The sequence below is a fragment of the Phoca vitulina genome, unplaced genomic scaffold, assembly GCF_004348235.1.
Source record: "Phoca vitulina isolate PV1807 unplaced genomic scaffold, GSC_HSeal_1.0 scaffold10, whole genome shotgun sequence".
Taxonomy (NCBI): domain Eukaryota; kingdom Metazoa; phylum Chordata; class Mammalia; order Carnivora; family Phocidae; genus Phoca; species Phoca vitulina.
This window is the reverse complement of record NW_022589713.1, coordinates 40,917,664-40,941,667: the sequence shown is the minus strand read 5'-3', so window position 1 is coordinate 40,941,667 and position 24,004 is coordinate 40,917,664. Positions and strand designations below refer to the sequence as shown.

At 40.4% G+C, this 24,004-nt stretch overlaps 1 protein-coding gene across 3 annotated transcripts in view; it reads left to right on the top strand.

Annotated features, from left to right (window-relative positions):
* Positions 1-24,004, top strand: part of OSBPL10 (oxysterol binding protein like 10) — a 307,285-nt gene that overhangs the window by 148,166 nt on the left and 135,115 nt on the right. For all 3 annotated transcript variants that reach the window (XM_032408850.1, XM_032408852.1, XM_032408851.1), the window contains exon 4: positions 7,823-8,014. In XM_032408850.1, coding sequence (XP_032264741.1) covers positions 7,823-8,014 — 192 coding nt within the window. The remainder of the gene's footprint in view (positions 1-7,822; positions 8,015-24,004) is intronic.

Here is a 24,004-nt window from a genome sequence, read left to right as displayed (position 1 = left end):
TAGATGGAGGCTGGGCCAGAGCATGGTCAGAGATTCTGGAGTGGTTGGATTAGCTGTTAGAAAATTGATTTGGGGGCTGAAAATGTTGAGAGACAAGGCAAACTTAAAAATGTCAAGTTTTCTTTTCCTCTACTTGCAGGAAATGGAAATACATGCATTTTCTTGCGCTGATTTTCAAAGATCTGGCATTTGCAGTTATAATCACAGGTTCACGGAGGTATGATTAGAAGCAGGCTAGAGACTGCCTCTCTGGGGAAAACCATTCTTTTCCCTTTGCACACTGTGGCGCATGTTTGTGTGCTTTAAGAGAGGGTATTGGCATAAAGTTAGTGGGAAATGTTTATGATATATTAAGGATTTGCAGATGAAAATGGAAGAAATTGGGCACCTGGGTGTCTCAGTCTGTTAGGCATCTGCCTTCGGCTTGGGTCATGATCCCAGAGTCCTGGGATCAAGTCCTGCATTGGGCCCTCTGCTCAGTGGGGAATCTGCTTCTCCCTCTACCTTTCCCCGACCTTGCTCATGATCTCGCTCTATCTCTCTCAAATAAATAAATAAAATCTTAAGAAAAAAAAAAAAAGAAAATGGAAGAAATTCCCTAGACTTCCCTAGACTTGGTAACTGAAAGTTTAAACTTTTATTTCTGCAAGAAGACAGGAATTTGGAAAAGTAGAGCAAGCGAAGTATAATTTTTGAAAAGTTAATCATGGGAATGAACTTGGAAAATAACCCAGTTTTAAAACCTTTTATTTCTACTTTGGATCTGTTGTAAACTTAGGATAACAGAATATTAAAAAACAAAATCAAAAGCAAAGCAAATGCAAAAGTTCATATACAGCTATTGAAGCAGGAGAGCGAGGTTCTTGTCTTACAGAGTCGAATGAATCTCACGGACAATGGAAAGTGAGTAAAACCATAGAGTTTCATTAAGTGAGGATACAGAAAAAGCTCTCAGGAGTGAGAGAGGTCCCGACAGGGTTGCCGGTGGGGGCCTTTAGGGTTGGTCTTTTATAGAAAGCCAACCAGGGAACTTAAATCCTTTTCACATCTCTATTGATTAAGTGATAACACCTTTAATGGTTTACTTTTTAGGGTCCTGTAATTCTTTGTTGGTCACAAGTAGCTGTTATAACAAGACCCCACCTCTGACCCCTAGGACAGGATGGTCTGTTTGTTCCCTTATCTCTGGTTTCCTTACACCTCCGCATTTTTGGATTTTTGTGAGCCTGATCCCGTAGACCCCTACCTATCTCTTTCTACCTAGCCCCGCCTGTCCCTTACTCATTATTAAGCAAAATAGTGGAGTAGATTAATTTAAAAAACACCATAAATTCTTGGGGTGGCTGGCTCAGTAAGTAGAGCAGGTGACTCTTGATCTTAGGGTCATGAGTTCAAGACCCATGTTGGATGTGGAGCCTACTTAAAATAAATAACACCCTTCATTTTCACTGAGATATTGACTAACAGGAAAACGAAATTCTGAATAATTTTAAGGTCCTGAATTGTACTATTTTAAAAACTGTTAGGCTTTTCCTTTTTTGTTGATGGAAGTATGCTTACTTTTGGAAGAAAAGGAGTAAATCACAATTCTTATGTTTAGCTTTCACATATTTAGAAAAATGGTACATTAATTTTTTTCTTTTTTGGAGGAAGAGAGAGGAATGTAATGAAAGGCTTTAGTTGGTTGAATTTGTTTTTCAAAATACGCAACCAGGGTGCCTGGGTGGTGTAGTTGGTTGAGTATCCAACTCTTGGTTTTGGCTTGGTTATGATCTCAGGGTCATGGGATTGAGCACTCAGCCTAGAGTCCACTTGAGATTCTCTCTCCCTCTCCCTCTGCTCCTCCCTCTGCAGGTGCTTTCTCTCTGAAAGAAAAACAAAACAAAACAAAAAAATGCTGGGCGCTTGGGTGGCTCAGTCAGTTAAGCATCTGCTTTTGGCTCAGGTCACGATCCCAGGGTCCTGGGATCAAGCCCCGCATCTGTTCCCTGCTCAGCGGAGAACCTTCTGCTCCCTCTCCCTCTGCCCCTCCCCCTGCTTGTGCTCTCTCTGTCTCTCTGTCTCCCTCTCAAATAAATAAATAAAATCTTTAAAAAAAAAATGCAACTAGACTAGTTTGGTTTTTTGTCTCCCTTGGGCTATTTATTCTGAAATATGGTGTCTTTTTTCCCCTTCACTATGAAGGAATTCAAAGAAGTGAGGAAAATAGGCTCCAAATTAAATGTCATTTGAATGCTGTTATAATTAATTGACTCTCAGCGATTTTTTTTTCCATCAGAAAAATTTTTATAGAAGTGGTTGCCACAAATGTATATATAAGCTATTCCCCCCTTATTCCTTTAAAAGCTTTTAAATTTCAGCTTCAGCAAGCCTAATTATCAACTTCTGATATATGTTTTTAGAGGGTTTAGGACCAGCAGGTGATCTTTACAATGTGAGGTTCTGTTTTATTCCAAAATATTAGTGGGAAATCGCCTATTACTTATTTAAACTAATTCTTTACTTTTAGTACCCATGTAGCATTGGCATTATCTACAGACATGTTAAGTTCTATAATAGATGTATTTTTTAAAATGTGAAATCATATTTTAAATGTACTTTTTCTCTGAAGCATACTGTTTTTTTTTAGTAATTAGGATGATTACTCTTTATTTTTTTTAATTTTTTTTTTTTTTTTTTTTTTAAGTTAAGGAAGTGGTAAAACTGTGTCTGTTTAAGGCAGTGTTGATGAAAACAGTCTTTAAGTCCATATATTTGACTCTGGGACCACTTAACAATCCTTCATCTATGTTGGTGCCTGAAGGCCTAATTTTAATTTACAAATGATAATGGTGACACTTCATGCTAAGTACATGACCTGTGCCCTACTTACCTCTTCTCCTTTCATTCTCCAACCATCCAGTGAAGTAGGTAATAGTAAAATTTTAGAAGTGGAAAAAAAAAAAAAAAGAATTCTAGAAGTGAGAACCCCATGCCACTTTACTAGGCCACCCAGCTCATGAATGCTAGAGCTCATACCTGAACCCAGGCCATGGACTCTTAAGCACTCCCTGCCCACAGCCTTTGGATAGTCCAGTGATTCTGCTGTAAGCTTCCCAGACTGGACTGTATCTCTCGGTTCCTTGCTTGATTTCCCTGCCTGGACGTATTCTTTCAGGTGCATTCTCCCTCTTTTCAGTCATGCCTCTCCTTCATGCCCGTTTTAGCCAGTAAGTACAGAGAGTATGTGTACGTGTCTTCCTTGCAAACTTGGGACATTTCAGAGATCTGGGGAAGTGAGTAGGAGAAACCAAGAGGTTGTAAATACCAAGAAACCCTACCGCATGTTGAATGTCTGGGCAGGGCCTGAGCATCAGCACTCTGTCTCACCTGGGACCCCTTTCTCTTCTTTGTCAGGCCGGCGCTGTTTGGTAGAGGGGACACAAGGGCTGATTCTCTTAGGTAAAGGGTGAATCTTATTCCCGGAGAGAAACAGTTACACTTGACTCCGAGTTTTTCACAGATGGTGCACTTGACATTTCTAGTCGCCCTCCCTGACGTAAATATTTGGAGTAAAAACCTGCCCTGTTGTTCCTCAAACTCTGGATAATGTTTTGTTATAAAATAGTAGCGGGGATGAGTGGTGTGATAGCTAAACACAATTTAAAAAACACAACCTGAGAATTTTAGACAGGCCACCTGCGGAAAGAGAGCCTTCTCGTTCCTAGTGGTTGTAGTTTGCTGGCTGGTCTCCTTTTTCTCTCCTGGAGCCTGATGACCTACAGAGTTTACCAAGAGTGAGGCTTTTTGTTCATATTTACCCTGAGAGGAGGCACTGGTGTGAATTAAGCCGTGAGAGTCCCACAGTTAATGGGAAATTAAAGGTTTTTCAACTCAAATTTACTGCTTGTGAATTCAAGTGACAGCCATTAAGTAATGATCATGAGATTAGACACTCACAGTGGAATAATTTGGCTCCTGGGTGAGTTTTCTTGATTTATTACCATTTACAGTGGTAGTGCTCCAAGGAAAGGCGCCTCTGCCAGAGTTGTCTTCCTCTCTGATTTCAAATGGGTTCTCATTCTACTCAGCATCTAGAATTGTTTTCTCCCCCTAAAATCTTGCAATGTAATGGCTGACCATATAGGTTCTCCAGTAAGTATTTAATTATATTTTGGACTTCATCACCACTTTGATCCTGTAAAAATAAATAAATAAATAAATAAATGAGGAGGAGGTCAGTCACTGCTTATGATTTTGAACTAAGTGACTTCTTAACATTTGAAAAATCAATAAGGCCTTCATCGATCAAGTTTTAAGTGATAGAGGGAAAGAAACAAACTTTGGCCATACAGTTTCCTACTGTGCTAAGCGTTTTATGTGCACGATCTAATTTAATCTTCATGATGGCTTTTAAGGGTCAATATTATTATTCCTTTTTTAAAGATTAGGTAATTGATGCTTAATAAGAAAGCTTAAATAACTCAAATGAAGTCAACACAGCTAGAACCTGGTACAGCTGGGGGAGGGAACCTTGGCTGTGTGTCTTAAAAGCCCAGTGAAAAAGCTGCCTTTTCTTGGGTTGGAATAAGCCTCCCAAACAATCAAAATGTTTTTCAGTAGACTCTTAATGCTTAGGCAAATTCACTGTCATTAAAGGATTGAAGAAATAGCTTCTTTCATCCTCCACACTCCAAGTGAAAACACTGAAGCAGAAAGTAGATGTATTTCATTGTGATCGAGGTGTATGCAATTCTTAGACGAAAAATTCTCCAGTTGCCTATATATAAGGTTATTTAAAAGCAACACACTGCTTTCAGGCTTTGTCTTCCTATTAATTATCTCCAAGTTCAATCCAGAGAACGCTTACAGGCTCCTCTGATGTTGTAGGGCAATAGAAAGTTCTGACTTCTACCCTGCCTCACACCCCACTCCCAACCCCTCCAAGCCTTGAAAATTACAGATGGTTAACATTTAACAGCTTTGAGAGCTGTTGACTGTTACCCGAGGCCTGAGGCTAAGACCGCTTTGAAGGTGCTGACTGTCGGGGTTGGTTTGTACACGGCTGCCTCTCTCTGTATCTCCCCCCGTCCTGCTCAGGCTTCAGGTCCTTCACTCTCAGAGCAGCCCGCAGTGATGAGGTCAGCTCTAGCAGATCTTGCTCTTCCTCACTCCTTTGGCATTTTCTGGCTGTGTTGCCAAATTAACACCTTGCTCTGCACTTTCTTACTCCGTGTGTATGCGCGTGCATGTATGTGTTTCTGTCTGTGTGTATCTTCTATCTCCAGCGATATTATAAGCATCTGTGATGAAAGACTGTCTTGTACTTCTCCTGTTTCTCCTTGAGACCACACAGTACATATTCTCCTTGGCACGCAGTAGGTGTTCAGTAAATATTTGATCCCTGAAATTCAGAAGGTGGCCTGGGTCAACATATCCTGTAACTGCCTTCTCCCAAGCTGGAGTGAAGGATAGGAACATTTAGAATGGAAATTTTATGTAGAACTGAACAAATTTTGGATAAGTGATACGTTCACATGGTTCAAAATGAAAGAACATAAAAAACCCTTTGGGCAAAAAAAAAAAAAAAAACCAAAAAACAACTCCCTTCCTCTCTGTTCCTCTTTCATTCTCTGCTTCTTCACAAGTAAGTAGCCACTTTTTTAGTTTTGTGGGTCTTCTTCTGGAGTATTTTTCTGGTTTAAACAAATAATTTTAGGGGTGCCTGGGTGGCACGGTTGGTTAGGCATCTGCGTTTGTCTCAGGTCATGATCTCAGGGACCTGAACTGAGCCCTACGTCAGTCTCCCTGCTCAGTGGAGAGTCTGCTTCTCCCTCTCCCTCTGCCACTCCTCCCCACTCATGCTCTCTCTCAAATAAATAAATTAAAAATCTTTAAAAAAGAAACAAATAATTGTAAGTGACTAACAATGAAAATACTCATTTTTCACATTTTGATGCAGAACTTTGCATGCTATGTGACAGTTCTGCACCTTGCTTTTTTTTCACTTCTCTAGAGATTTTTTTTTACAGAGCAACTCATAGAGCCCTTTCTCGTTATTCTTACACAGCTTAGTGGTGTTAGATTACATGGGTGTACCATTATTTACTGAGCCTGTCCCATACTGATGGGCCTTTGGGTTGTTTCCCATCTTCTGCCATTTAACATCCTTCTTCGGTGGCTCGTGGTGGGTACCTCCACCATTTTTCCCTGGGAGCAGGTGTATTGGAGGATATGTTCCCAAGCAGGACATTGTGGGTCACAAGAAAGTGCCTTTGTAACTGCGACACGCACTGCCAGATTGCCCTCCTTGGGGGGGGGGGGGGTCGTTGTCACCTTACACTGCCACAAACCTATTCCTCTGTGATCCTCTCAACAGATAGTGTACTCAGACTTTTGGCTTTTTGTCAATCCGATGGGCCAAAGATGGTATCTAAATGTGGCTTGAATTTACATTTAATGAAGACAGTTGAATGTGTTTTCATATGGTTTAAGGACTTCATCTGTTTTTGTGAATGATCAGTGTTCCTGTCTTGCCCCATTTTAATAGTTTGCTGTTTCTTGTTAATCCTTAGGATTTCCATTCCTAATTATAAATAATGTACATTTCCATGACAACAATACTACAATTTTCAGAGTTACAGTAAGATAAATAGAATTACATCTGTAATTAATATGAATGCCAACATTTCAAGCATGATGAGCCTTTTGAAACAAGTTGAAAATATTTTTCCTAATTTATTGTTTGGCTTTGTTGGTGGTGGAAGTGGGTTTTTTTTTTTTTTAAGTTTATTTATTTATTTATTTATTAGTAATCTCTACACCCAACATGGGGCTTGAACCCATGACCCCAAGATCAAGAGTCACATACTCCTCCATCTGAGCCAGCCGGGCGCCCCTGTGGTAGTGGGTGTTTAAAGTTTTTTCCTGTGCAGAAGTTTTAAATTTTTAGGTAATCAAATTTGTTGAGCTTTTCTTTTATGGCTTTTGGATTTTGAGGTGTTGGGCTTTCCCTACCCCAGGGCTACATGTTTTCTTGTGCTTTTTTTTTTCTTAATATCTTTGATCGATTTGGGGTCTATGATCTGTGAGATGAATCCAACTTTGTTTTCCAGATGGCTGCCCAGTCATCCCAACACCAGTTACTGAAAAAATTCGTCTCCACTAGGTTGAAATGCCATCTTTATCCTATACTAAATTGTTACTGGGATTATATATTCTTCTAGGATGAAATACGAGCAGTACACTAACAAATGGGGATTAATTGGTTGGTAACTGAGGACTTTCAGTTATGCAGCGGACATTTATTAAATACCTAATAAACTAGACAATCATGATGTGCCAGGTCTTAGGGATATAAAGATGAGTTTGGAAAAATCTCTTAGGAAGGTAGCTGTACAACGAATATAATCTCGCTGTAGCGGAATAGGAGCAGCAGGGAGGCTGAGGCAGACAGGGAGAGGATTCACACATCAGGAAACTGAACTGAGTCTTAAGACTCAGCTGAAGTTTGCCAGCATGAGGGGAAGAACATTCTAGGTAGAGGAGCTAATTTATGCAGAGGCACAGATCCGTAAGAGTCTGTGGCATTTGGGGGGACTCAGTAGCCTCTCATGGCTAATAGAGTAGGGCAGGAAACACAGAGCATAGTTAACGGACACTGTCTCTTAAGTGAGTGTGGGATTTGGGCCATGTAGTGTTTCTGTACCTCCCCCATCCCTTCATCCCTCTAAATAGACAAAGGGGAAAGATTAAGCGAAGGGGTCCCAAATAAATGGAAGCCAACCCTTAGCTGTGTTCTGCAGGTCGGTTGCTGAGTTTTGACACCTGTTGCTTATTCTAGACGACTCCAAGTTCCCGAAGCCGCAGTCTCACTTTGCTCCCCCATGGAACGCCCAATCCTGCGTCTCCCTGTAGCCAGAGACACCTCGGCGCGGGGGCCCCCGGTGTTGTCACAATCACGCATCACAAGTCGCCTGCAGCTGCCCGAAGAGCCAAGAGTCAGTATCCCGGCCAGCTTCACGAAGTCAGAGAGGTAGGCTTTGCTCTCCTACTAGGTTGAGTGGTCCCCGGGCGCTGAGGGCCGCTACCACTGTGCTGCCAACTTCCCTTCCCTTGTACCATCTTGATTAAGAAGAGAGATGGCCAGCAGCCAGCCTCCCAGCCATGACAGTGTTGCCTCCTGGTTACAGAAAAAATAATTTGTTTCTGTGTGAGGTGAGGTGAAGTGAGGCATTTAGGAGACCTGTGAGAGCTTAGAAAGCAGGGAAATCCAGCCTACAGACACATGGGTGCAAGTAGAGGTAGAGTCATTCAGTCTCCATGGTCATGGCAAAGAATAGACAGTACATGGTCATGGGTAGCCAGGAAATAATTGAGGTGGTTTTGAAACTCAGGACGTGTGAGACCTTTTTCTGCCTTGTCTCACTCATGAGGTGCCTCCCTTGGTCTTCCCATCACAGACCACTCTCAGCAGAGTGCTGGGGAGTGAAGGAGCACTGTCCTTCGAGTCAGAAGACTCTGTTCTTTGGAAGCAAGTCGTTCAAAGCTTTGAACCGGAGTTTCTGCATCTGTAGACTGGAAATAACCCAGGCCCTCCCCTCCTCTCAAGGGAGATTTGAGGCTCATTGTGATTGTGCACTTGAAAGCCTTTCAGCTGTGAGTGCCTTATGAACCTATGTAGGACTATGCTTTGTTTTTACTTTTGACCCACTGGGAAGTCATCAGTTTGGGAATCCCACTTCCTTAGTGTTCATATCATCTTTTGCAACTGTTCCTGGGAATGGACTATATGAAATAAATGATAGTGGTCTTGGGTGCCTACCTTGTGTTGAGGCCTTTGGCCCTGCAGCTGGCTTGAGGGTGGACCAGCCCATCCTCGGAGGGAAGCAGCGGGGCCCTGGCTCGTGGTGAGCAGCACAGTGGACCTCCTAGCGTAGGGTCTTTTTGCTCAAGTCAGCACGCATCTTGTTTTGTTTTCTAAATGTCACGAGCCAAGTAGTGCTGGGTCAGCCTGCTATCTTGGTCTGACTCTGGCCCAGGACTGAAAATCTGAAATCTTCTGAATCAAATCAAATAGATGCATATGAAAGACCTATTTTTCCTGATAGATTTACACGTGCCTGTACTCTGTCTTGCCTAATAAAGAGAAGATACAGAGTCAAATGCTGCCTTTGATATAGTCACCCTGATTTTTTTTTTTTTTAATGGTGTTTCACTCTGAGCTTAACTTTGACACACTGGATGATATGAGGAATGGTTGTGCACTTGTATATATTTTTCAGTTTTCATAGCATCGTAAAAAAAACTGTATTAGAGAAATACTTTGTACCCCAAGTAGAACAGAATAATGGTACCCATAACCCAGTATCAGCAATTCCAACTTTCTGTTGTTCTTGTTCATCTGTTTTCCCTCTACCACTTTTTTTTTTTTTTTTGCTGGAGTATTTCAAGGAAATCATAAATATTATATCATTTTATCATTGCCAGTAAATGCTTTCATATTTATCTAACAAATAAGGACTTAAAAAAAACAAACAACTTGACCACAACACTATCATAGTCACTTTTATGTAAACCTCACTGCAGATACTTTTGCAAGTATGTTAGAGATGACAACCTTAAAAAAAAGAAAAAAAGAAAAGAGGCAGGTTGAAAGTTCATGGTATTTTGAGAATTCTCTTCTATGATAATGAATCTCTGATAGACTTACTCTCACAAGCGGTGCTAGGAAGCCTGGAGTATATGAAAAAAAGTGGGGGTGCTTGCATTGAATGAGCTGTAGCCTCAATAAAAGTTGAGGTGACTTAGCTTAATTTTCAGTAGCACATGATGCAATTTAATGCCCAGATCTTTTCTTCCTCCATTTTTAAGAAGTTTTTAAAATAGAAGTATGTTCTTGAAGCATATGCATGTAAAAATAATTATGTAAAGTATATAATGAAGTACATATTGCACAAGAAGTCAAAAGAAGAAAATCAGAAGTACCCATAATCCTACCTCCTTTCAGATAACAATTATGTAAGCTTTCAGTGAATTTACTTCTGGGTTATTTTTTGTGTATGTCACATGTATAGATAAGTAAAACTTACATAGTATGATCTAAACTTTGTCAACAATTACATAAATGCTCTTTTTTCTTTATCCTATTGTTTTCTCTCCATTTTCCACCCATGAGGGGCAATTATTTGAAATTTCCCCAAGAAATTTCATTATATGGAAAATAGGTAAGATGCCTCCATAGGTATATAGTGATTTGATTTTTATATTCCTGGGCAATTGTTTATTTCTTCAGGCTGTTGCTTTTGTCTACTGATAATCTTTCTTGCTGAAATCTAATTTTAAGTGAGCTTGTTTAGACGTAAGTATCAACATTGGCAGTTGAGAGAATTGTGGGGTGCTGAACACCTCTGAGGGAAGAGTTAAAAGTTCAGATTCTCAGATATCCTGTCCAGCTTCACTCCTGATTGGAGAATGGTAGCTGTTTGATGACATCTGTCATTTTACGATGGGGGCAGATCCACCTTGGGAACAATCTGAGAAAATTTCACTCATACCAGAAAGTTCTGCAGTTTTAAAAGTATATTAATTTCAGAGTATAAAGGCCTTGGCTTTGGATGCCACTGTATTTATCTATAAAATAACTAGAGGAAAATGGAATAGCATTTTTAACCCAGCTGTATAGGGAAGATAAACTTAGGACCACTGAAGCAATGAGGAAAATTGTCATACACAAGACAGATGTACCTGAATATCTGAAGGGGGGGAAAAAAAAAAGAAAAATAGCCCGGCCAGAGGCAATAGAACAAATATTAAATGAAATTCCATAGCATGGGTGAAGATAATGGGACAGTTTTAAAGATTAAATGGTTATCACCCCAAATATAAAGAATTGAGATCTCAAAGGTCAGTACCCAAAGTCCTCACTAGAAGTGGTTAGGAGAGATGAATATAGGGAATTTGAAACAACAGGCCTATCCTTGTTAGCAATTCAAGAAATGAAAATTAGGGCTACTTTTTCTATCACATTATCAGAAATAATTATGGCCCATTATAGGAGGGTGTTAAGAAATACTGGTCTTGCTGCATATTGTCTTTTTGCTGCAGCCTGGTGATCTATAATAAGAATTAAACACAAAGCTGTTCATTCCCATTTACCCATAAATTCCCTGTTGAGAACTATATTCTGAGGAACTAGTCCGTGGAATTGGGGTTGGAGGAAGACAGTTAATTTGGGTAAAGCTATTCATACTAATAAAGCAATAGATTCAACACAAAACATCACAGAAATAACTAAACAAACAATAATTCACATCAGATACTGAATTACTGTGTAGCAGCTTAAGATAAAAGTCATGTGTAAGAGGGGCGCCTGGCTGGCTCAGTCGGTAGAGCATGTGACTCTTGATCTGGGTCCTGAGTTCAAGCCCCACATTGGGTGTGGAGCAAAAAAAAGTCACATGTCAGCATTATGACTACATGAATTGTGTGGGAAATAAGAAAATCAGGATACAGAATAATATGTGCACATTGGACCCTATGTCCCTCTTAATAAAGTCCAGAAATTGTTTAAAACTTGGTGGTTCCAGAATTTTGGATTTTACTTGCAAATTAAAATTTAGAAGTAGAATTTTGGGAGCAGCATGATGTTGCAACTATTAAAATTTGACCAGCAAGGACATTTTGAAAGCATAGTGACAGTCTGTGGTTACTACCATCTCAGAACAGCACATTTAATGCCCCCCTCCCCTGCCACCTCCAAGGCATATAATCTCTGAATAAAGAGCCACTCATTGCACTGAATAAATTTAGTTTTATGAAAAACATACTAAATTTTCCCTGTTATTAATATTTTATCTTGAATTGGAAGAGTATTCATCATGGATTGATTCTAGCCTGTGAATCTGTGTTTTTTAAACCACTGATCACCACTGACTTTTTTTTTTTTTTTTTTATCCTATCACCATCTTACTCCTTGCTGTCCAGCGAATAAAGATTGTACTCTTCGGCATGGCAAGCTAGGCCTTCCATAGTCTGTCCATCTCTATGACCTGCCCTCAGCATGCCTGCTCATCCCCACCATGTACTTACTGCCTCCCTCTGTTGGGAGGTATGTTGCCCAAGTAGAACTTTCTGCCATGATGGAAATACTCTGTCCCGTGCGTTCTTCTCTAGGGGAGTCACTACTTACACGGCGCTAATGAGCTCTTGAAATGTGCTAATCTGAACTGTACATCTAGATGTACTGTGAATGTAAAATGCACACTAGATTTCAAAGTAGTACTAAAAAAGGTAAAATATTTCATTAGTGATGTTTTAATACTCCTTGCTTGTAGAAATGAAAATATTTTCTAGGTTAGGTGAAATTAAATATACTAAAATTCACTTTACCTGATTCTTTTTTTTTTTTAACCCTTTTAAGTGTGCCTACTAGAAAATTTAAAGTTACGTGCCTCCCATTAGCGGCTAGAGCTGTATTTCTTAGATATCTAACACTGCCCTCGGTTGTGAGCTTGCTCACTCCGTCCCTCCTCCACCTATTCCACAGGTTCTGAGCACCTACTATGTGTCAGATTGGATTTTCTTTTAAAGATTTTTTTATTTATTTGAGAGAGAGAGAGCGCATGCGTGTGCATGAGCGCAAGTGGGGAGGGGGGAGGGACAGAGGGAGAAGCAGACTCCCCACTGAGTGCAGAGCCCAACAGTGGGGCTCCATCCCACTGTTCATGACCTGAGCTGAAGTCAGACACTTAACCGACTGCGCCACCCAGGCACCCAGACTGGATTTTTATGCGAAAAGCCATGTCCTTTTCATCTTGGCCGCTTCTAGCCCTAGCGCAACTGCTGGGCATGTTGGTTGGACAAATTGATTTGAGGACCCATTTTCTAGCAGTTAGAGTGGTTTAGAAACAGAATGTGGAGGCATTCATGGATTGCTTGCTACCCATACACAGTGGATAGTGACCGGTCAAGGACTGAGTCAGGTAGTCACAGGGTTTCCTCTGACAATGAGAGCACTGGATGGGGGTATTCCTGTCTGGGTGGGTAACGGGAAAGTGATGATGGTGCGAGCCTCCAAATGCGCCACTGGAATTGTTTTATAAATAGGTTCTAAAATATTTTTAAAAATCAGTTTGAGCCCTCAGATGTTTAAGAATATGATGACTGAAATTATGGCACTTACTTGTATTAACTTTAACGCAAGTGACATTATAGTGTTTTTTTGTGTGTGTGTGTGTGTGACATTTAGTGTCATTTAGTGACGTTATAATGGGTTTTAACGTGGCTTATGTTTATTTAAATGGGCACAAGTTCAATTGGTACAAGTACAATGTGATTTTTATAAAATTCTTGTTTGCTAGGTGCTTTCTGAAAAATACATGTTTGTAGTAGTCTATGTGTATGCATACACACCTGCTTACACCCATGAATTGAGTAGAAGAATATAAAGTAGGGAAGTCAAGATGTTTCTTCTTAATTCATTGCTGTTTCCCAAAAGTGACCCCCGAAGAAATGATCGGTGTGTCTGCAAGCATGAGAGCCTGTGTATGTTTGTGTACATGCACGGATTTGTGTGTATGTGTGGGACTATGTGTGGTGGACATGGGTCTTATTTTAACTGTTTTCTTCCTTGGATTAGAGTTGAAAATTCTCTAAAGAGAGTTCCCACTAAAAAAGTTCTCTGAATCCAAATATGGTATAGGCTTGGACATAACAAATATTTGAGAAACAGAATAAACTTGGTAGAGCCCAGGTTCTTGTGTCTTTGACCAAATAATGTTTTCATTTGTGACATTTGAGACTTAAAAAAAAAAAACCCAACAGTTAATTCAACTGGGAGACTGTCTGGATTCTGTAGCTTGATAAGGGAAAAGGTCATTCATGCTGTTGAATTGTAATGGGTGTGTGCGAGGCATAAATTTAGTTTTAATTAAGCTTTCAATGGTAATTTATTGACATGTAGGAATTATCCTTCCCTTATACTATTGTTAGCTTGCACCAGGCACATATCCTTTTGAAGAGAGAGCTGTGTGTGTTTACGTTGGGTGGGTAAACTGTATTGAGGCTGTGTCATTTAATATAGTTTTAAATAAACCTTCTGGAGTATAATATATGCCGATACGTGTTTATGTGGTTCCTGCTGTGTGAGTATATGTTTCTCCATGTAATTGCATATTTATTTAATACACATACAAGGGAGGGCCCTTTAATGAAAGTGCCATCTTTATAAATAATATCGGCTCAGTATTCTTTCCCTTCAGGATGGTTTGGTTTGATCCTGGTGCACATGGATGTGGTGCATACCTGGTTAGAAACCTTGATTCGTGTACAGCCCTTACTGTGGAAGCAGCAACTGTCAAAGACCTTTCCCTAACGAATTTTATTAGCTGATCAATTTTAAGGTAGCGGTCAGTGCTGACGGCATTGAATGTGAGCAATTCCATCACCAGGGAAACCGCATTTAGGGGATAAAGTGCATTTATCCTTTGTGTGAGCAGAACGATTATTTGGGAAAAAAGAAAAGTCCTGAATTCTTCTGTGCACTTTTTTGGATAAATGATGACAAGTAACCCGTGCATGCATTTTTAGTAGCAATTTGCCATCTTTCAAAATAGGTCCGCTCCAGACTTCAGTTTTCAAAAATTGTAAGGTGGAGTTAGTGGATAGCAGTTGTTTCCACATGTTTTAAAAGCAGTAGATTGTTGTTTGAATAGAAATACTATAGATCCTTACTATATAAAAACAATGCCTTATGAGTGCAGATTTACTTTAGAAGGTAAGAGGGGCATTTATTGATGATGATGAAGCAAGCTGACTTGGAATAGGGAGGATTTACAACCACTGTGGGAATCTCTCATCAGCCTCTGTATCCATGCTATTTAAAACAAACATTTGTGTGGTCCATGGAACACCTTGGAGAGCCTCTGTTTTGAGTCATTGGATTTTGGTAGTAATGGCATTTCAGGTGAACAACACCACAAGCAAAATGATGAGATAGTGTCCCCAATCAACCTCCAACTTGTCTCCCAACCTGCTGCCCTGGGAGAAGGAGGTTCGTTCTGGTGTCTCTGCTGGCTCAGGGCGGGACTCACTGGAATGTCAAAGATGGGGGAGGCTGACGTCAGAATTAACCACAGAAGACCTAACTGCCTGGTCTCCCAGAAATTTAGGAGCCTTGTAATGCAAATCCCTCTTTTCTTTCAGTTGATTCTCTGTCTCTCTCTCTTTTTTCTTTTTTTTTGCACATGAGCCAGTTCCTTGCAATAATCTCTTAATACGGATCTCCTACAGGTTCTGTTTCCTCTGGTTGAACCCTGGCTGCTACACCTCTCTTTATCTTAACCTCCTTATGCCTCAGTTTCTCATCTGTAAAATAGGGTCCACCCAATGTGGGGCTCTCACATGATTCTCTTGTCAGGCTTTTTTATTACCTTGTTATGTTTGGAAATTAGGCATTTGCTTATTTATTATCTGACACTTGTTGTCCCTCCATATAGAAGTGTTTTTTTTTTTTAACCTCTTTATTCCTTAGCCCTTAGGACAGCACCTAGCACATAGTAGGTGCTCAATAAAAATTTGAGTAAATGAATGATTTTCCATGAAGGGAATCCTAGCCATTGGGAAACACTCCTCCACTGATTTGGTTAAAAGCTTTTGCAGAAGAGGGAGTATCTTGCCCTGTAAGCATATTTTAGGAGACTCATGGTCCCAGAGCAGAAGCAATGTAGAATTCGGCCCAACTGTCTTATGTACTTGTGGAGGCTACCTTCCACTATGCCCCAGACATGCTTGGGTAGTTCTTTTCTTAATCCTTGGTGCACTTTATGTCCACCTACATTTTTAACAAATATCTTTGTTAGAATTATTTTTCTCAACCTCCCCACTCATGTATAAACTCTTTCCCGAAAGGCATGGATTCATTAGCAATAGTGACAGTTACATGGACGGTAATATTTCATGCTTACGGGGACCTTACTCTGTGCCCAGTACTGCGCTCAGCTCTACTTGCGTTACCCTACTTCAACCCTATGAAGTAGATACTATTGTTGTTGTCTCTGTTTTACAGATGGGAAACTGAGGTGTAGCAGTCAGGGTTCAACCAGGAAGAGAGGTGTAGCAGTCAGGGTTCAACCAGAGAAATGGAGCCAGTAGGAGATCCATATTAAGAGATTGATTGCAAGGAATTGGCTCATGGGTGAGTATGGGGCCTGTCCAAGCAGGTTCAAGATCGCAGGGCAGACAGGAACCCTCAGACACTGTCTGAAGTGAGGATCTACCCATAAAATTGCTATTGCTCCAAGGAAGCCTTAGCTCTGCTCTTCAGACCTTTCAGCTGAATCAGGCCCACCCAGGCTTATGTAGGCCATCTTTCTTACTGAAAGTCAACTGCTTATAGGTTTTAATCACATCTACAGAATGCCTCACAGAAACAGTCAGATGAGTGTTTGATGGAATCCCTGGGTGTTGTCGTCTTGCCAGTTTCAAGAAAGAAGGGTGATGGTTTGAGTGGTTCATGTTGACCAGCTTCTTGAGTTTTGTGCCATGTGACTCCGCCATCCTGACCAAAGCTGATCAGACCAGCTGCTGGCCTTATCGTCCAGTCTGGCCATTGGAATTTGAGGTGGACTTAAGTGGGAACTCCAGGGCAAAGTTAACCACCCTTTTAGGGCATGAATGGGAAGCACACAGATGTCAAGAGTTAGAGAAACTTCTGCCAACTGAGTGTAAGCAGCTAAGTCACAAACTGGCGACCTCCCAGAGGTTGCCCTGAGAGCTGCCGTGGCATATTGGGGTTCTCCAGAGAAGCAGAACCACTGGGGGTGTGGGGCATGTAGATGTGTGTATATATATTATATATAATATATATATACACAGTGGACCCTTGAACAACATGGGTTTGAACTGCACAGGCCCCCTTATGTGTGGATTTTTTCTATAAATACGGTATAGTATTGTAAATATATTTTTATGATTTTAATAACATTTTTTCTCTAGTTTACTTTGTTATAAGAGTATGGTATATAATACATAAAGCATACAGAATATGTATTAATTGACTGTCATTGATAAGGTCAACAACAGTTTATTAGTAGTTAAGCTTTAGGGAGTCAAAAGTTACACATGGATTTTCTGCTGTGCAGGGGGTCAGCGCCCCTGACCCCTGTGTTGTTCAAAGATCAGCTCTATGTACACAGAGTGAGAGAGAGCAGAGGCTGGTAAATCCAAGATCTAGAGGATGGGCTGGCAGACTGGAGACCAAGGGAAGAGGCAGGGCTGCAGTTCAAGTCTGTAGGCCGTCTCCTAGCCGAATGTTCTCTTGCTCAGGGGAGGTTAGTGTGAGTCTTTTTGTTTTATTCAAGTCATCAGCTGGTTTGAGGAGGCCCACTCACATTATGGAGGGCAGTCTGCCTTGCTGAAAGTCCACCACAGACCCTCTTACAAAAACATCCAGAACTATGTTTGTCCAAATATCTGTGCACCATGGCCCAGCCAAGTGGACACACAAAATTAATCATCACAAGCATCCTAGACTGTCACCCCCTTGTAGTCTTACTGTATGTGTCTGTCCCCTGAGACCCCTGAGCCTCTTCCTGGAAAGCTAACAGAGCTTGACTATCGCCAGTCATCCCATGCTTGGTTATTGCTCCCACTGTGGGCCCAGTGCTGGGTCCCTGATGTGGGGGATGGAACGCAGCCCTGGCTGTTGTCCAGGGATTTGAGAGTCTAGCTGGTTGGTTAAGCTAATATGAAAATTATTCAGTATTACAACAGTTAATGGCAGATTTACCATATTACTGAAACCAGAGGTAAGGCCAGTGGGGGTTGGCTTTTCCTTCATATGCACCTGCACCCTCTGGGCTCCAAAGCCACCAGGACCCCTGGGAGAGTCACACCTGGATTCAGCCTCTGGGTAGATTGAATTTATGCCTCACAAACTTTTCCACTATGATTTAGAATATTGCTGAGCAAGATTTTATATAAATATAAATATAAATATAAATAAATAAAATATAAATAAAAATAAATAAATAAATAAATATATATAGTGAGGGAACCTCTGTCTATCTCTTTGTCACAGAAAGTTCATGGTTCAGACACTTGTGAAGCTTTGCACTCAAAGGGAAGCTAAGTGGCAGATTATTTTATGTCACAGATGACGTAAAAGACTTCTGTCTGTTTTCACTTTATGTGGCAATTTAATACAAGCAGCCTTTCCGTAAGTGCTCTACAGCCTTGAGATAATAATACATTTTGGATATTGAGTGAGTAGACAAAGAGGGAAGTTGGCCAGGTTCTTCCTTTCGTACTCAAGCCCCCTCAGAACTTGTGTGCTTTGTGATCTTATTCTTGGTGATTTCTGTGGAGCATGTTTTTTTCCTGGAGATTCATAGTAGTAGAAGTAGAAGTAAGGCACTGTGGTTAGTCCCTTCTCCAACCCCCATTAGGTTCTTGCATATTTCAAAGTTGCAGGTTAATTACTGGGGTATCCTTAACTACCCACCTTCCCCCTGTTTTTTTAAAAAACAATTCTTCCTAATTTTTTTAAAAATGATTTTATTTATTTATTTGAGAGAGAGAGCACGAGCAGAGGGAGGGGCACAGGGAGAGGGTGAAGCAGACTCCCCACTGAGCAGGGAGCCAGCCCATGTGCAGCTCCATCCCAGGACCCTGAGATCATGACCTGAGCCAAAGGTAGATGTTTGACTGACTGAGCCACCCAGGTGTCCCCCCTGTTTTTTTTTTTTTTTTTTTTAAGATTTTAAAGTAATTTCTACACCCAACGTGGGGCTTGAACTTATGACCCTGAGATCAAGAGTCAGATGCTCTTCCGAATTGAGCCAGCCAGGAACCCCAACTACCTAACTTCCTTATCCACCTCTTTGCCCCCCTGCCAAAACCATAATCATTTTTTGTTGCTTTGATCTGAATTTTCTCTAGTTCCATTTATTTGAGGTGTTGGGGCGGGTTGGGGGGGGTGACCTTTTTTGGAGTGATGAAATGTTCTATATCTTGATTATGGTGCTGATTACACAGCTAGATAAATTTATCAGAATTGCTGAAATGTACTTAAATTGGGTTTGTTTTATTGTAGATAGATTCCATCGCAATAAAGTTGATTTAAAAATTAGTTTCATGGTAACAAAACTAAAACATATTACTGAAACCAGATTTACTTTGATCTCTGACATGGTTCACCGTCTACTCCTCATAGCCTAGGTTCTCTGTATTTGTGCAGAATACAGAATTTTCCTATATCACAACCTCACAATTTGACTTTTTATACATTACCTCCTTCAAACTCTTTAATCCAATTCTACTAGCTGTTGAGGGGACTAGGTCTCTATGTGCTGTATTTTGAACTGCTCTTCTTCTTTTTTTAATTGAGGTATAATTGACATAAATGTTATATTAATTTCAGGCGTACAACATAATTTGATATTTGTATCTATTGTGAAATGATCACCATAATAAGTCTAGTTAACAGCTGACACCGTATATACTTATGGGAAGTTTCTTTTTCTTGTGATGAAGACTTTTGAGGTGTACTCTTTCAACAACTTTCAAATATGCAATACAGTGTTATTATTTTTTTAAAGTTTATTTAACTAATCTCTACACCCAATCTGGGACTTGAACCCATGGCCCTGAGATTAAGAGTCACATGCTCTTCTGACTGAGCCAGCCAGGTGCCCCTGCAATACAACATATTAACCATAGTTAACCATGCTCTGTAATACATCCATGACTTCATTGATTTTATGACTGGAAGTTTGTACCTTTTGATCTCCTTCACTCATTTCCCCATTCCCCACCCCCTGCCTCTGGCAACCACCAATCTGTTTATCTATGAACTTGTTTTTTTGTTTTGTTTTGTTTTTAAAAGATTCCACATATGGGTGAGATCATATAGTATTTGTCTTTCTCTGTCTGACTATTTCACTGAGCATAATGCCTTCAGGGTCCATCCGTGTTGTCACAAATGCCAAGATTTCATTCATTTTTATGGCCGAATAATATTCCATTATATATTTTTGATATTTATCCACTCATTTGTCAATGGACACTTAGGTTGTTGTCATATCTTCGCTGTTGTAAATAATGTTGCAGTGAACATGGGGGTGCATATATCTTTTTGAGTTAGTGTTTTTGTTTTCTTTGGATAAATACTCAAGTGGAATTGCTGATTATATGATAGTTCTATTTTTATTTTTTTTAGAAACTTCTATAGTGTTTTCCACAGTGGCTGCACCAGTTTACCTTCTCACTAACGGTACAAAAGGGGTCCCTTTTCTCTACATCCTCTCTAACACACTTGTCTATTTGATAATAATTATTCTAACAGGTGTGAGATGATATCTCACTGTGGTTTTGGTTTGCATTCTCCTGGTGATGAGTGCTGTTGAACATCTTTTCATCTACCTGTAGGCCATATGTATGTCTTCTTTGGAAAAATGTCTATTCAGATCCTCTGCCTATTTTTTAATTGGATTTTTTTTTTTTACAATTGAGTTGTATGAGTTCTTTATATATTTTGGATATTAACCCCTAATCAGATATATAATTTGCAGTTACTTTCTCCCATTCAGTGGGTTGCCTTTTTGTTGTTGTTGTTGGTAGTTTACTTTGCTGCATAGAAGCTTTTTAGCTTGATGTAGTCCCAGTAGTTTATTTTTGCTTTTGGTATCAGATTAAAAAAATCATTGTGAAGACTGATGTCAAGGAGCTTATTAGCACCTTTGTTTTTCTTCTAGGAGTTTTATGGTGTCCGGTCTTATGTTCAATTCTAATCCATTTTGAGTTAATTTTTCTGTGTATTTTAAGATAGTGGTCAGGTTTTATTCTTTATTCTTTTGTCTGTGCTGTCCAGCTTTTCCAGCACCACTTATTAAAGGGCCTGTCCTTTCCCCAGTGTATATTCTTGGCATCTTTGTTGTAAACTAATTGATCATATAGCTGTGGGTTTATTTCTGGGCTCAGTATTCTCTTCCACTGACCTATGTGTCTGTTTTATGCCAATACCAGATGATTTTAATTACTATAGCTTTGTCATGTACTTTCAAATTAGGGAGCACTGTGCTTCCAGCTTTGTTCTTGTTTCTCAAGATCGCTTTGGCTATATGAGGTCTTTTGTGGTTCGATACAAATTTTAGAGCTGTTTGGTCTATTTCTGTGAAAAATGCCACTGAAATCTTGAAAGGGATTGCATTGAATTTGTAGGTTGTTTGGGTCGTAGGGACATCTCAACAATACTTTTTTTCTCCAATCATGTGCACAGAATATCTTTCCATTTATTAGTGTCTTTTTTAGTTTCTTTTATCAGTGTCTTATGTTCTTTTTCCTTTTAAACACAGCCCTTGGGCCATCTTATCTATTTTGAAAAATTCATATGTCATCTGCATGGAACAGTTATATATTATCCACTGAACATCTTAGCTATAGGACATGCCACTAAACAGCTTATCTATCCTCTGAGAACCTGCTTCATATTCAACTTACCCATCCCTGCACCTAATGCAACTAAATAAACATCTCCAAGTGGTTATCACATCCAGCTTCTATGAAGGGTTATTTATTTATATCACTGTTCTTTGCTTCCCGTAGCAACTCTGTTTCCAAAATCTCCCCCTCTCCCCACTGGAGGATCTCCTACTACATTGTAAGATCTTTGGAGAAGGGTTTATTTATTATTCTGTATTTTATCCCTCAGCGTACCTATAGCAGTGCTCTGAACTTCACAATATCTTTAAAACCGTCGCATGAATTAGTATAGCAAACTATTAACCAATCTGCTATAATGATCACTTCTTCAACAATTTCCATATGACACACTTTAGTTTGAGCCGATGACTCTTGCGTGGATAGAAACATCCTTCTAGAAGGTCATAGCATATTTAGGGCACCGAATGGCCAAAACTGGTGGAAATTTGGGTCTTCGTAGAGGAAAAGGAATGCCTTCAGAATCCCTCAGATGACTCCCTCTTAGTGTCTTTCCCCTACTTTTCAGGGTTTGCTCTCCCAATGCAAAGTCCTACTAACAGGACACAGCCCCATGATGGATGAGGAGCTCTGCTCCTGGGCAGAGGCTGTAATCTAAGAGTGCCGGTTTCTTCCTCTGTGAATAATGGGCTGGGTTAAATGTTAATGTATGTGGAAGCCCTTTGTAAATGTAATACCAACAAATATAAAGCATTATTGCCCAACCTGTAAGAGGTAAGGAGGCATGGATTTGCTCGGAGATAGCAAGTAGGTGCTATCTTGCATAATAATTTGGCTGAAGCTACTTCAGGAAGGCTGACAGCGAGCTGTTCCCTGGACCCAGGAGGAGGCTTGAAGACTGAATAGCCCCGGAGGGCCCCAAATTCCCTTCAACTTCCAGGATGTGTGATTCCAGCCTTATCAAACCACGCATCATGGGGCACCTGGCTGGCTCAGCCGGTAGAGCATATGACTGTTCATCTCGAGGGCTGTGAGTTCAAGCCCCACATTGGGCATAGAGCTTACATTAAAAAACAAAAACAAAAACAAAAATATGCATCTTAGGGCCTTGCACGTACTGTTATTTGGGTCTTCCCAAGCCTTTTGTTTTTATTTTTAAAAAATTTTTATTGGAAAAACATTTATTTATTTTATTTAATTTTTTAAAAAAGATTTTATTTATTTATTTGACAGAGAGAGAGAGAGAGAGAGAGCACAAGTAGGCAGAGCAGTAGGCAGAGGGAGAGGCTCGCTGAACAGAGAGCCTGATGTGGGGCTCGATCCCAGGACCCTGGGATCATGACCTGAGCTGAAGGCAGACATTTAACTGACTGAGCCACCTAGGCGCCCCATGGAAAAACTTTTATTTACTGAAGTACAATTGACATAACATTAGTTTCAGGTGTACAATGTAATGATTTGGTATTTGTATAAATTGCAAAATGATCACTGTAGAAGTTCAGTTAACGTCTGTCACCATACATAGTAACATTTTTTTCTTGTGCTGAGAACTTTCAAGATTCATTCTCTTACCTGCTTTCAGATACACAATACACTTTATTAACTGTCCTCGCCATGCTGTACATTACATTCCTGTGACTTACTCATTTTATAACTGGGAATTTGACCCCCTAAATTTTCTCTAGTTAATTTTTTAAAAAGATTTATTTATTTATTTGAGAGAGAGCACGCACGAGCAGGGTGGGGAGGCGCAGAGGGAGAGGGGGAGGCAGAGGGAGAGAAGCAGACTCCCTGCTGAGCATGGAGCAGGACACAGGGCTCCATCTGATGACCCTGAGATTGATGACCAGAGTCGAAATTAAGACTTGGACACATGACTGACTGAGACACCCCTCTCTAGTTCATTTTTAAGGTGTAACATCTTTTGCTTCTACTTTTAGAGATTGAGCATCATAAATAGCCCCGAATATTTATTGTGTAACAAAACATCTCCAAACTTGACAGCTTAAAACTGCAATCCTTTATTTTGCTGAGGAATGGGCAGTTTGGTCAGGGCGTGACAGAATGACTTGTCTCTGAGGCCTTGGGTGCCATTCTTGGGAGAGCAGGAACGTCCGGGGTAGCCAGGGCACCTCCCTGTCCTTGTGAGTCTTGGGGCCTCTCAACGTGGGCTCTCTAGCATGGTGGCTTCAGACTTCTTCCGTGGTAGCTCAGGACCCCAAGATCAAGTGTTCTGAAGTGGAAGTGGAAGTTGCCTGGAAACGGGTGCTTTGTCACTCCTGCCATATTTTTGGCTCACAGAACCTGCCCAGATTTAGGGGGTGGGAACAGAGAGCCTACCCCTTAACAGGAGTAGTACAAAAAAATTGTGGCCATCTTTAACTTACCAAGACAGCCATTTGTGTGTCCTATGTATATTAGTGGAGATAAAATAGCTCCATATCCCTTACTTGGTCCTTTGCTTCCAGGATTTGGATTCTTACCGGTTTCCTAAGGCTGTCACAAAAAGTACCACACGCTGTGTGACTTAAACAACTTGAACTTATTGTCTCACAAGTCTGGAGGCTAGGAGTTTGAAAGCAGGGTA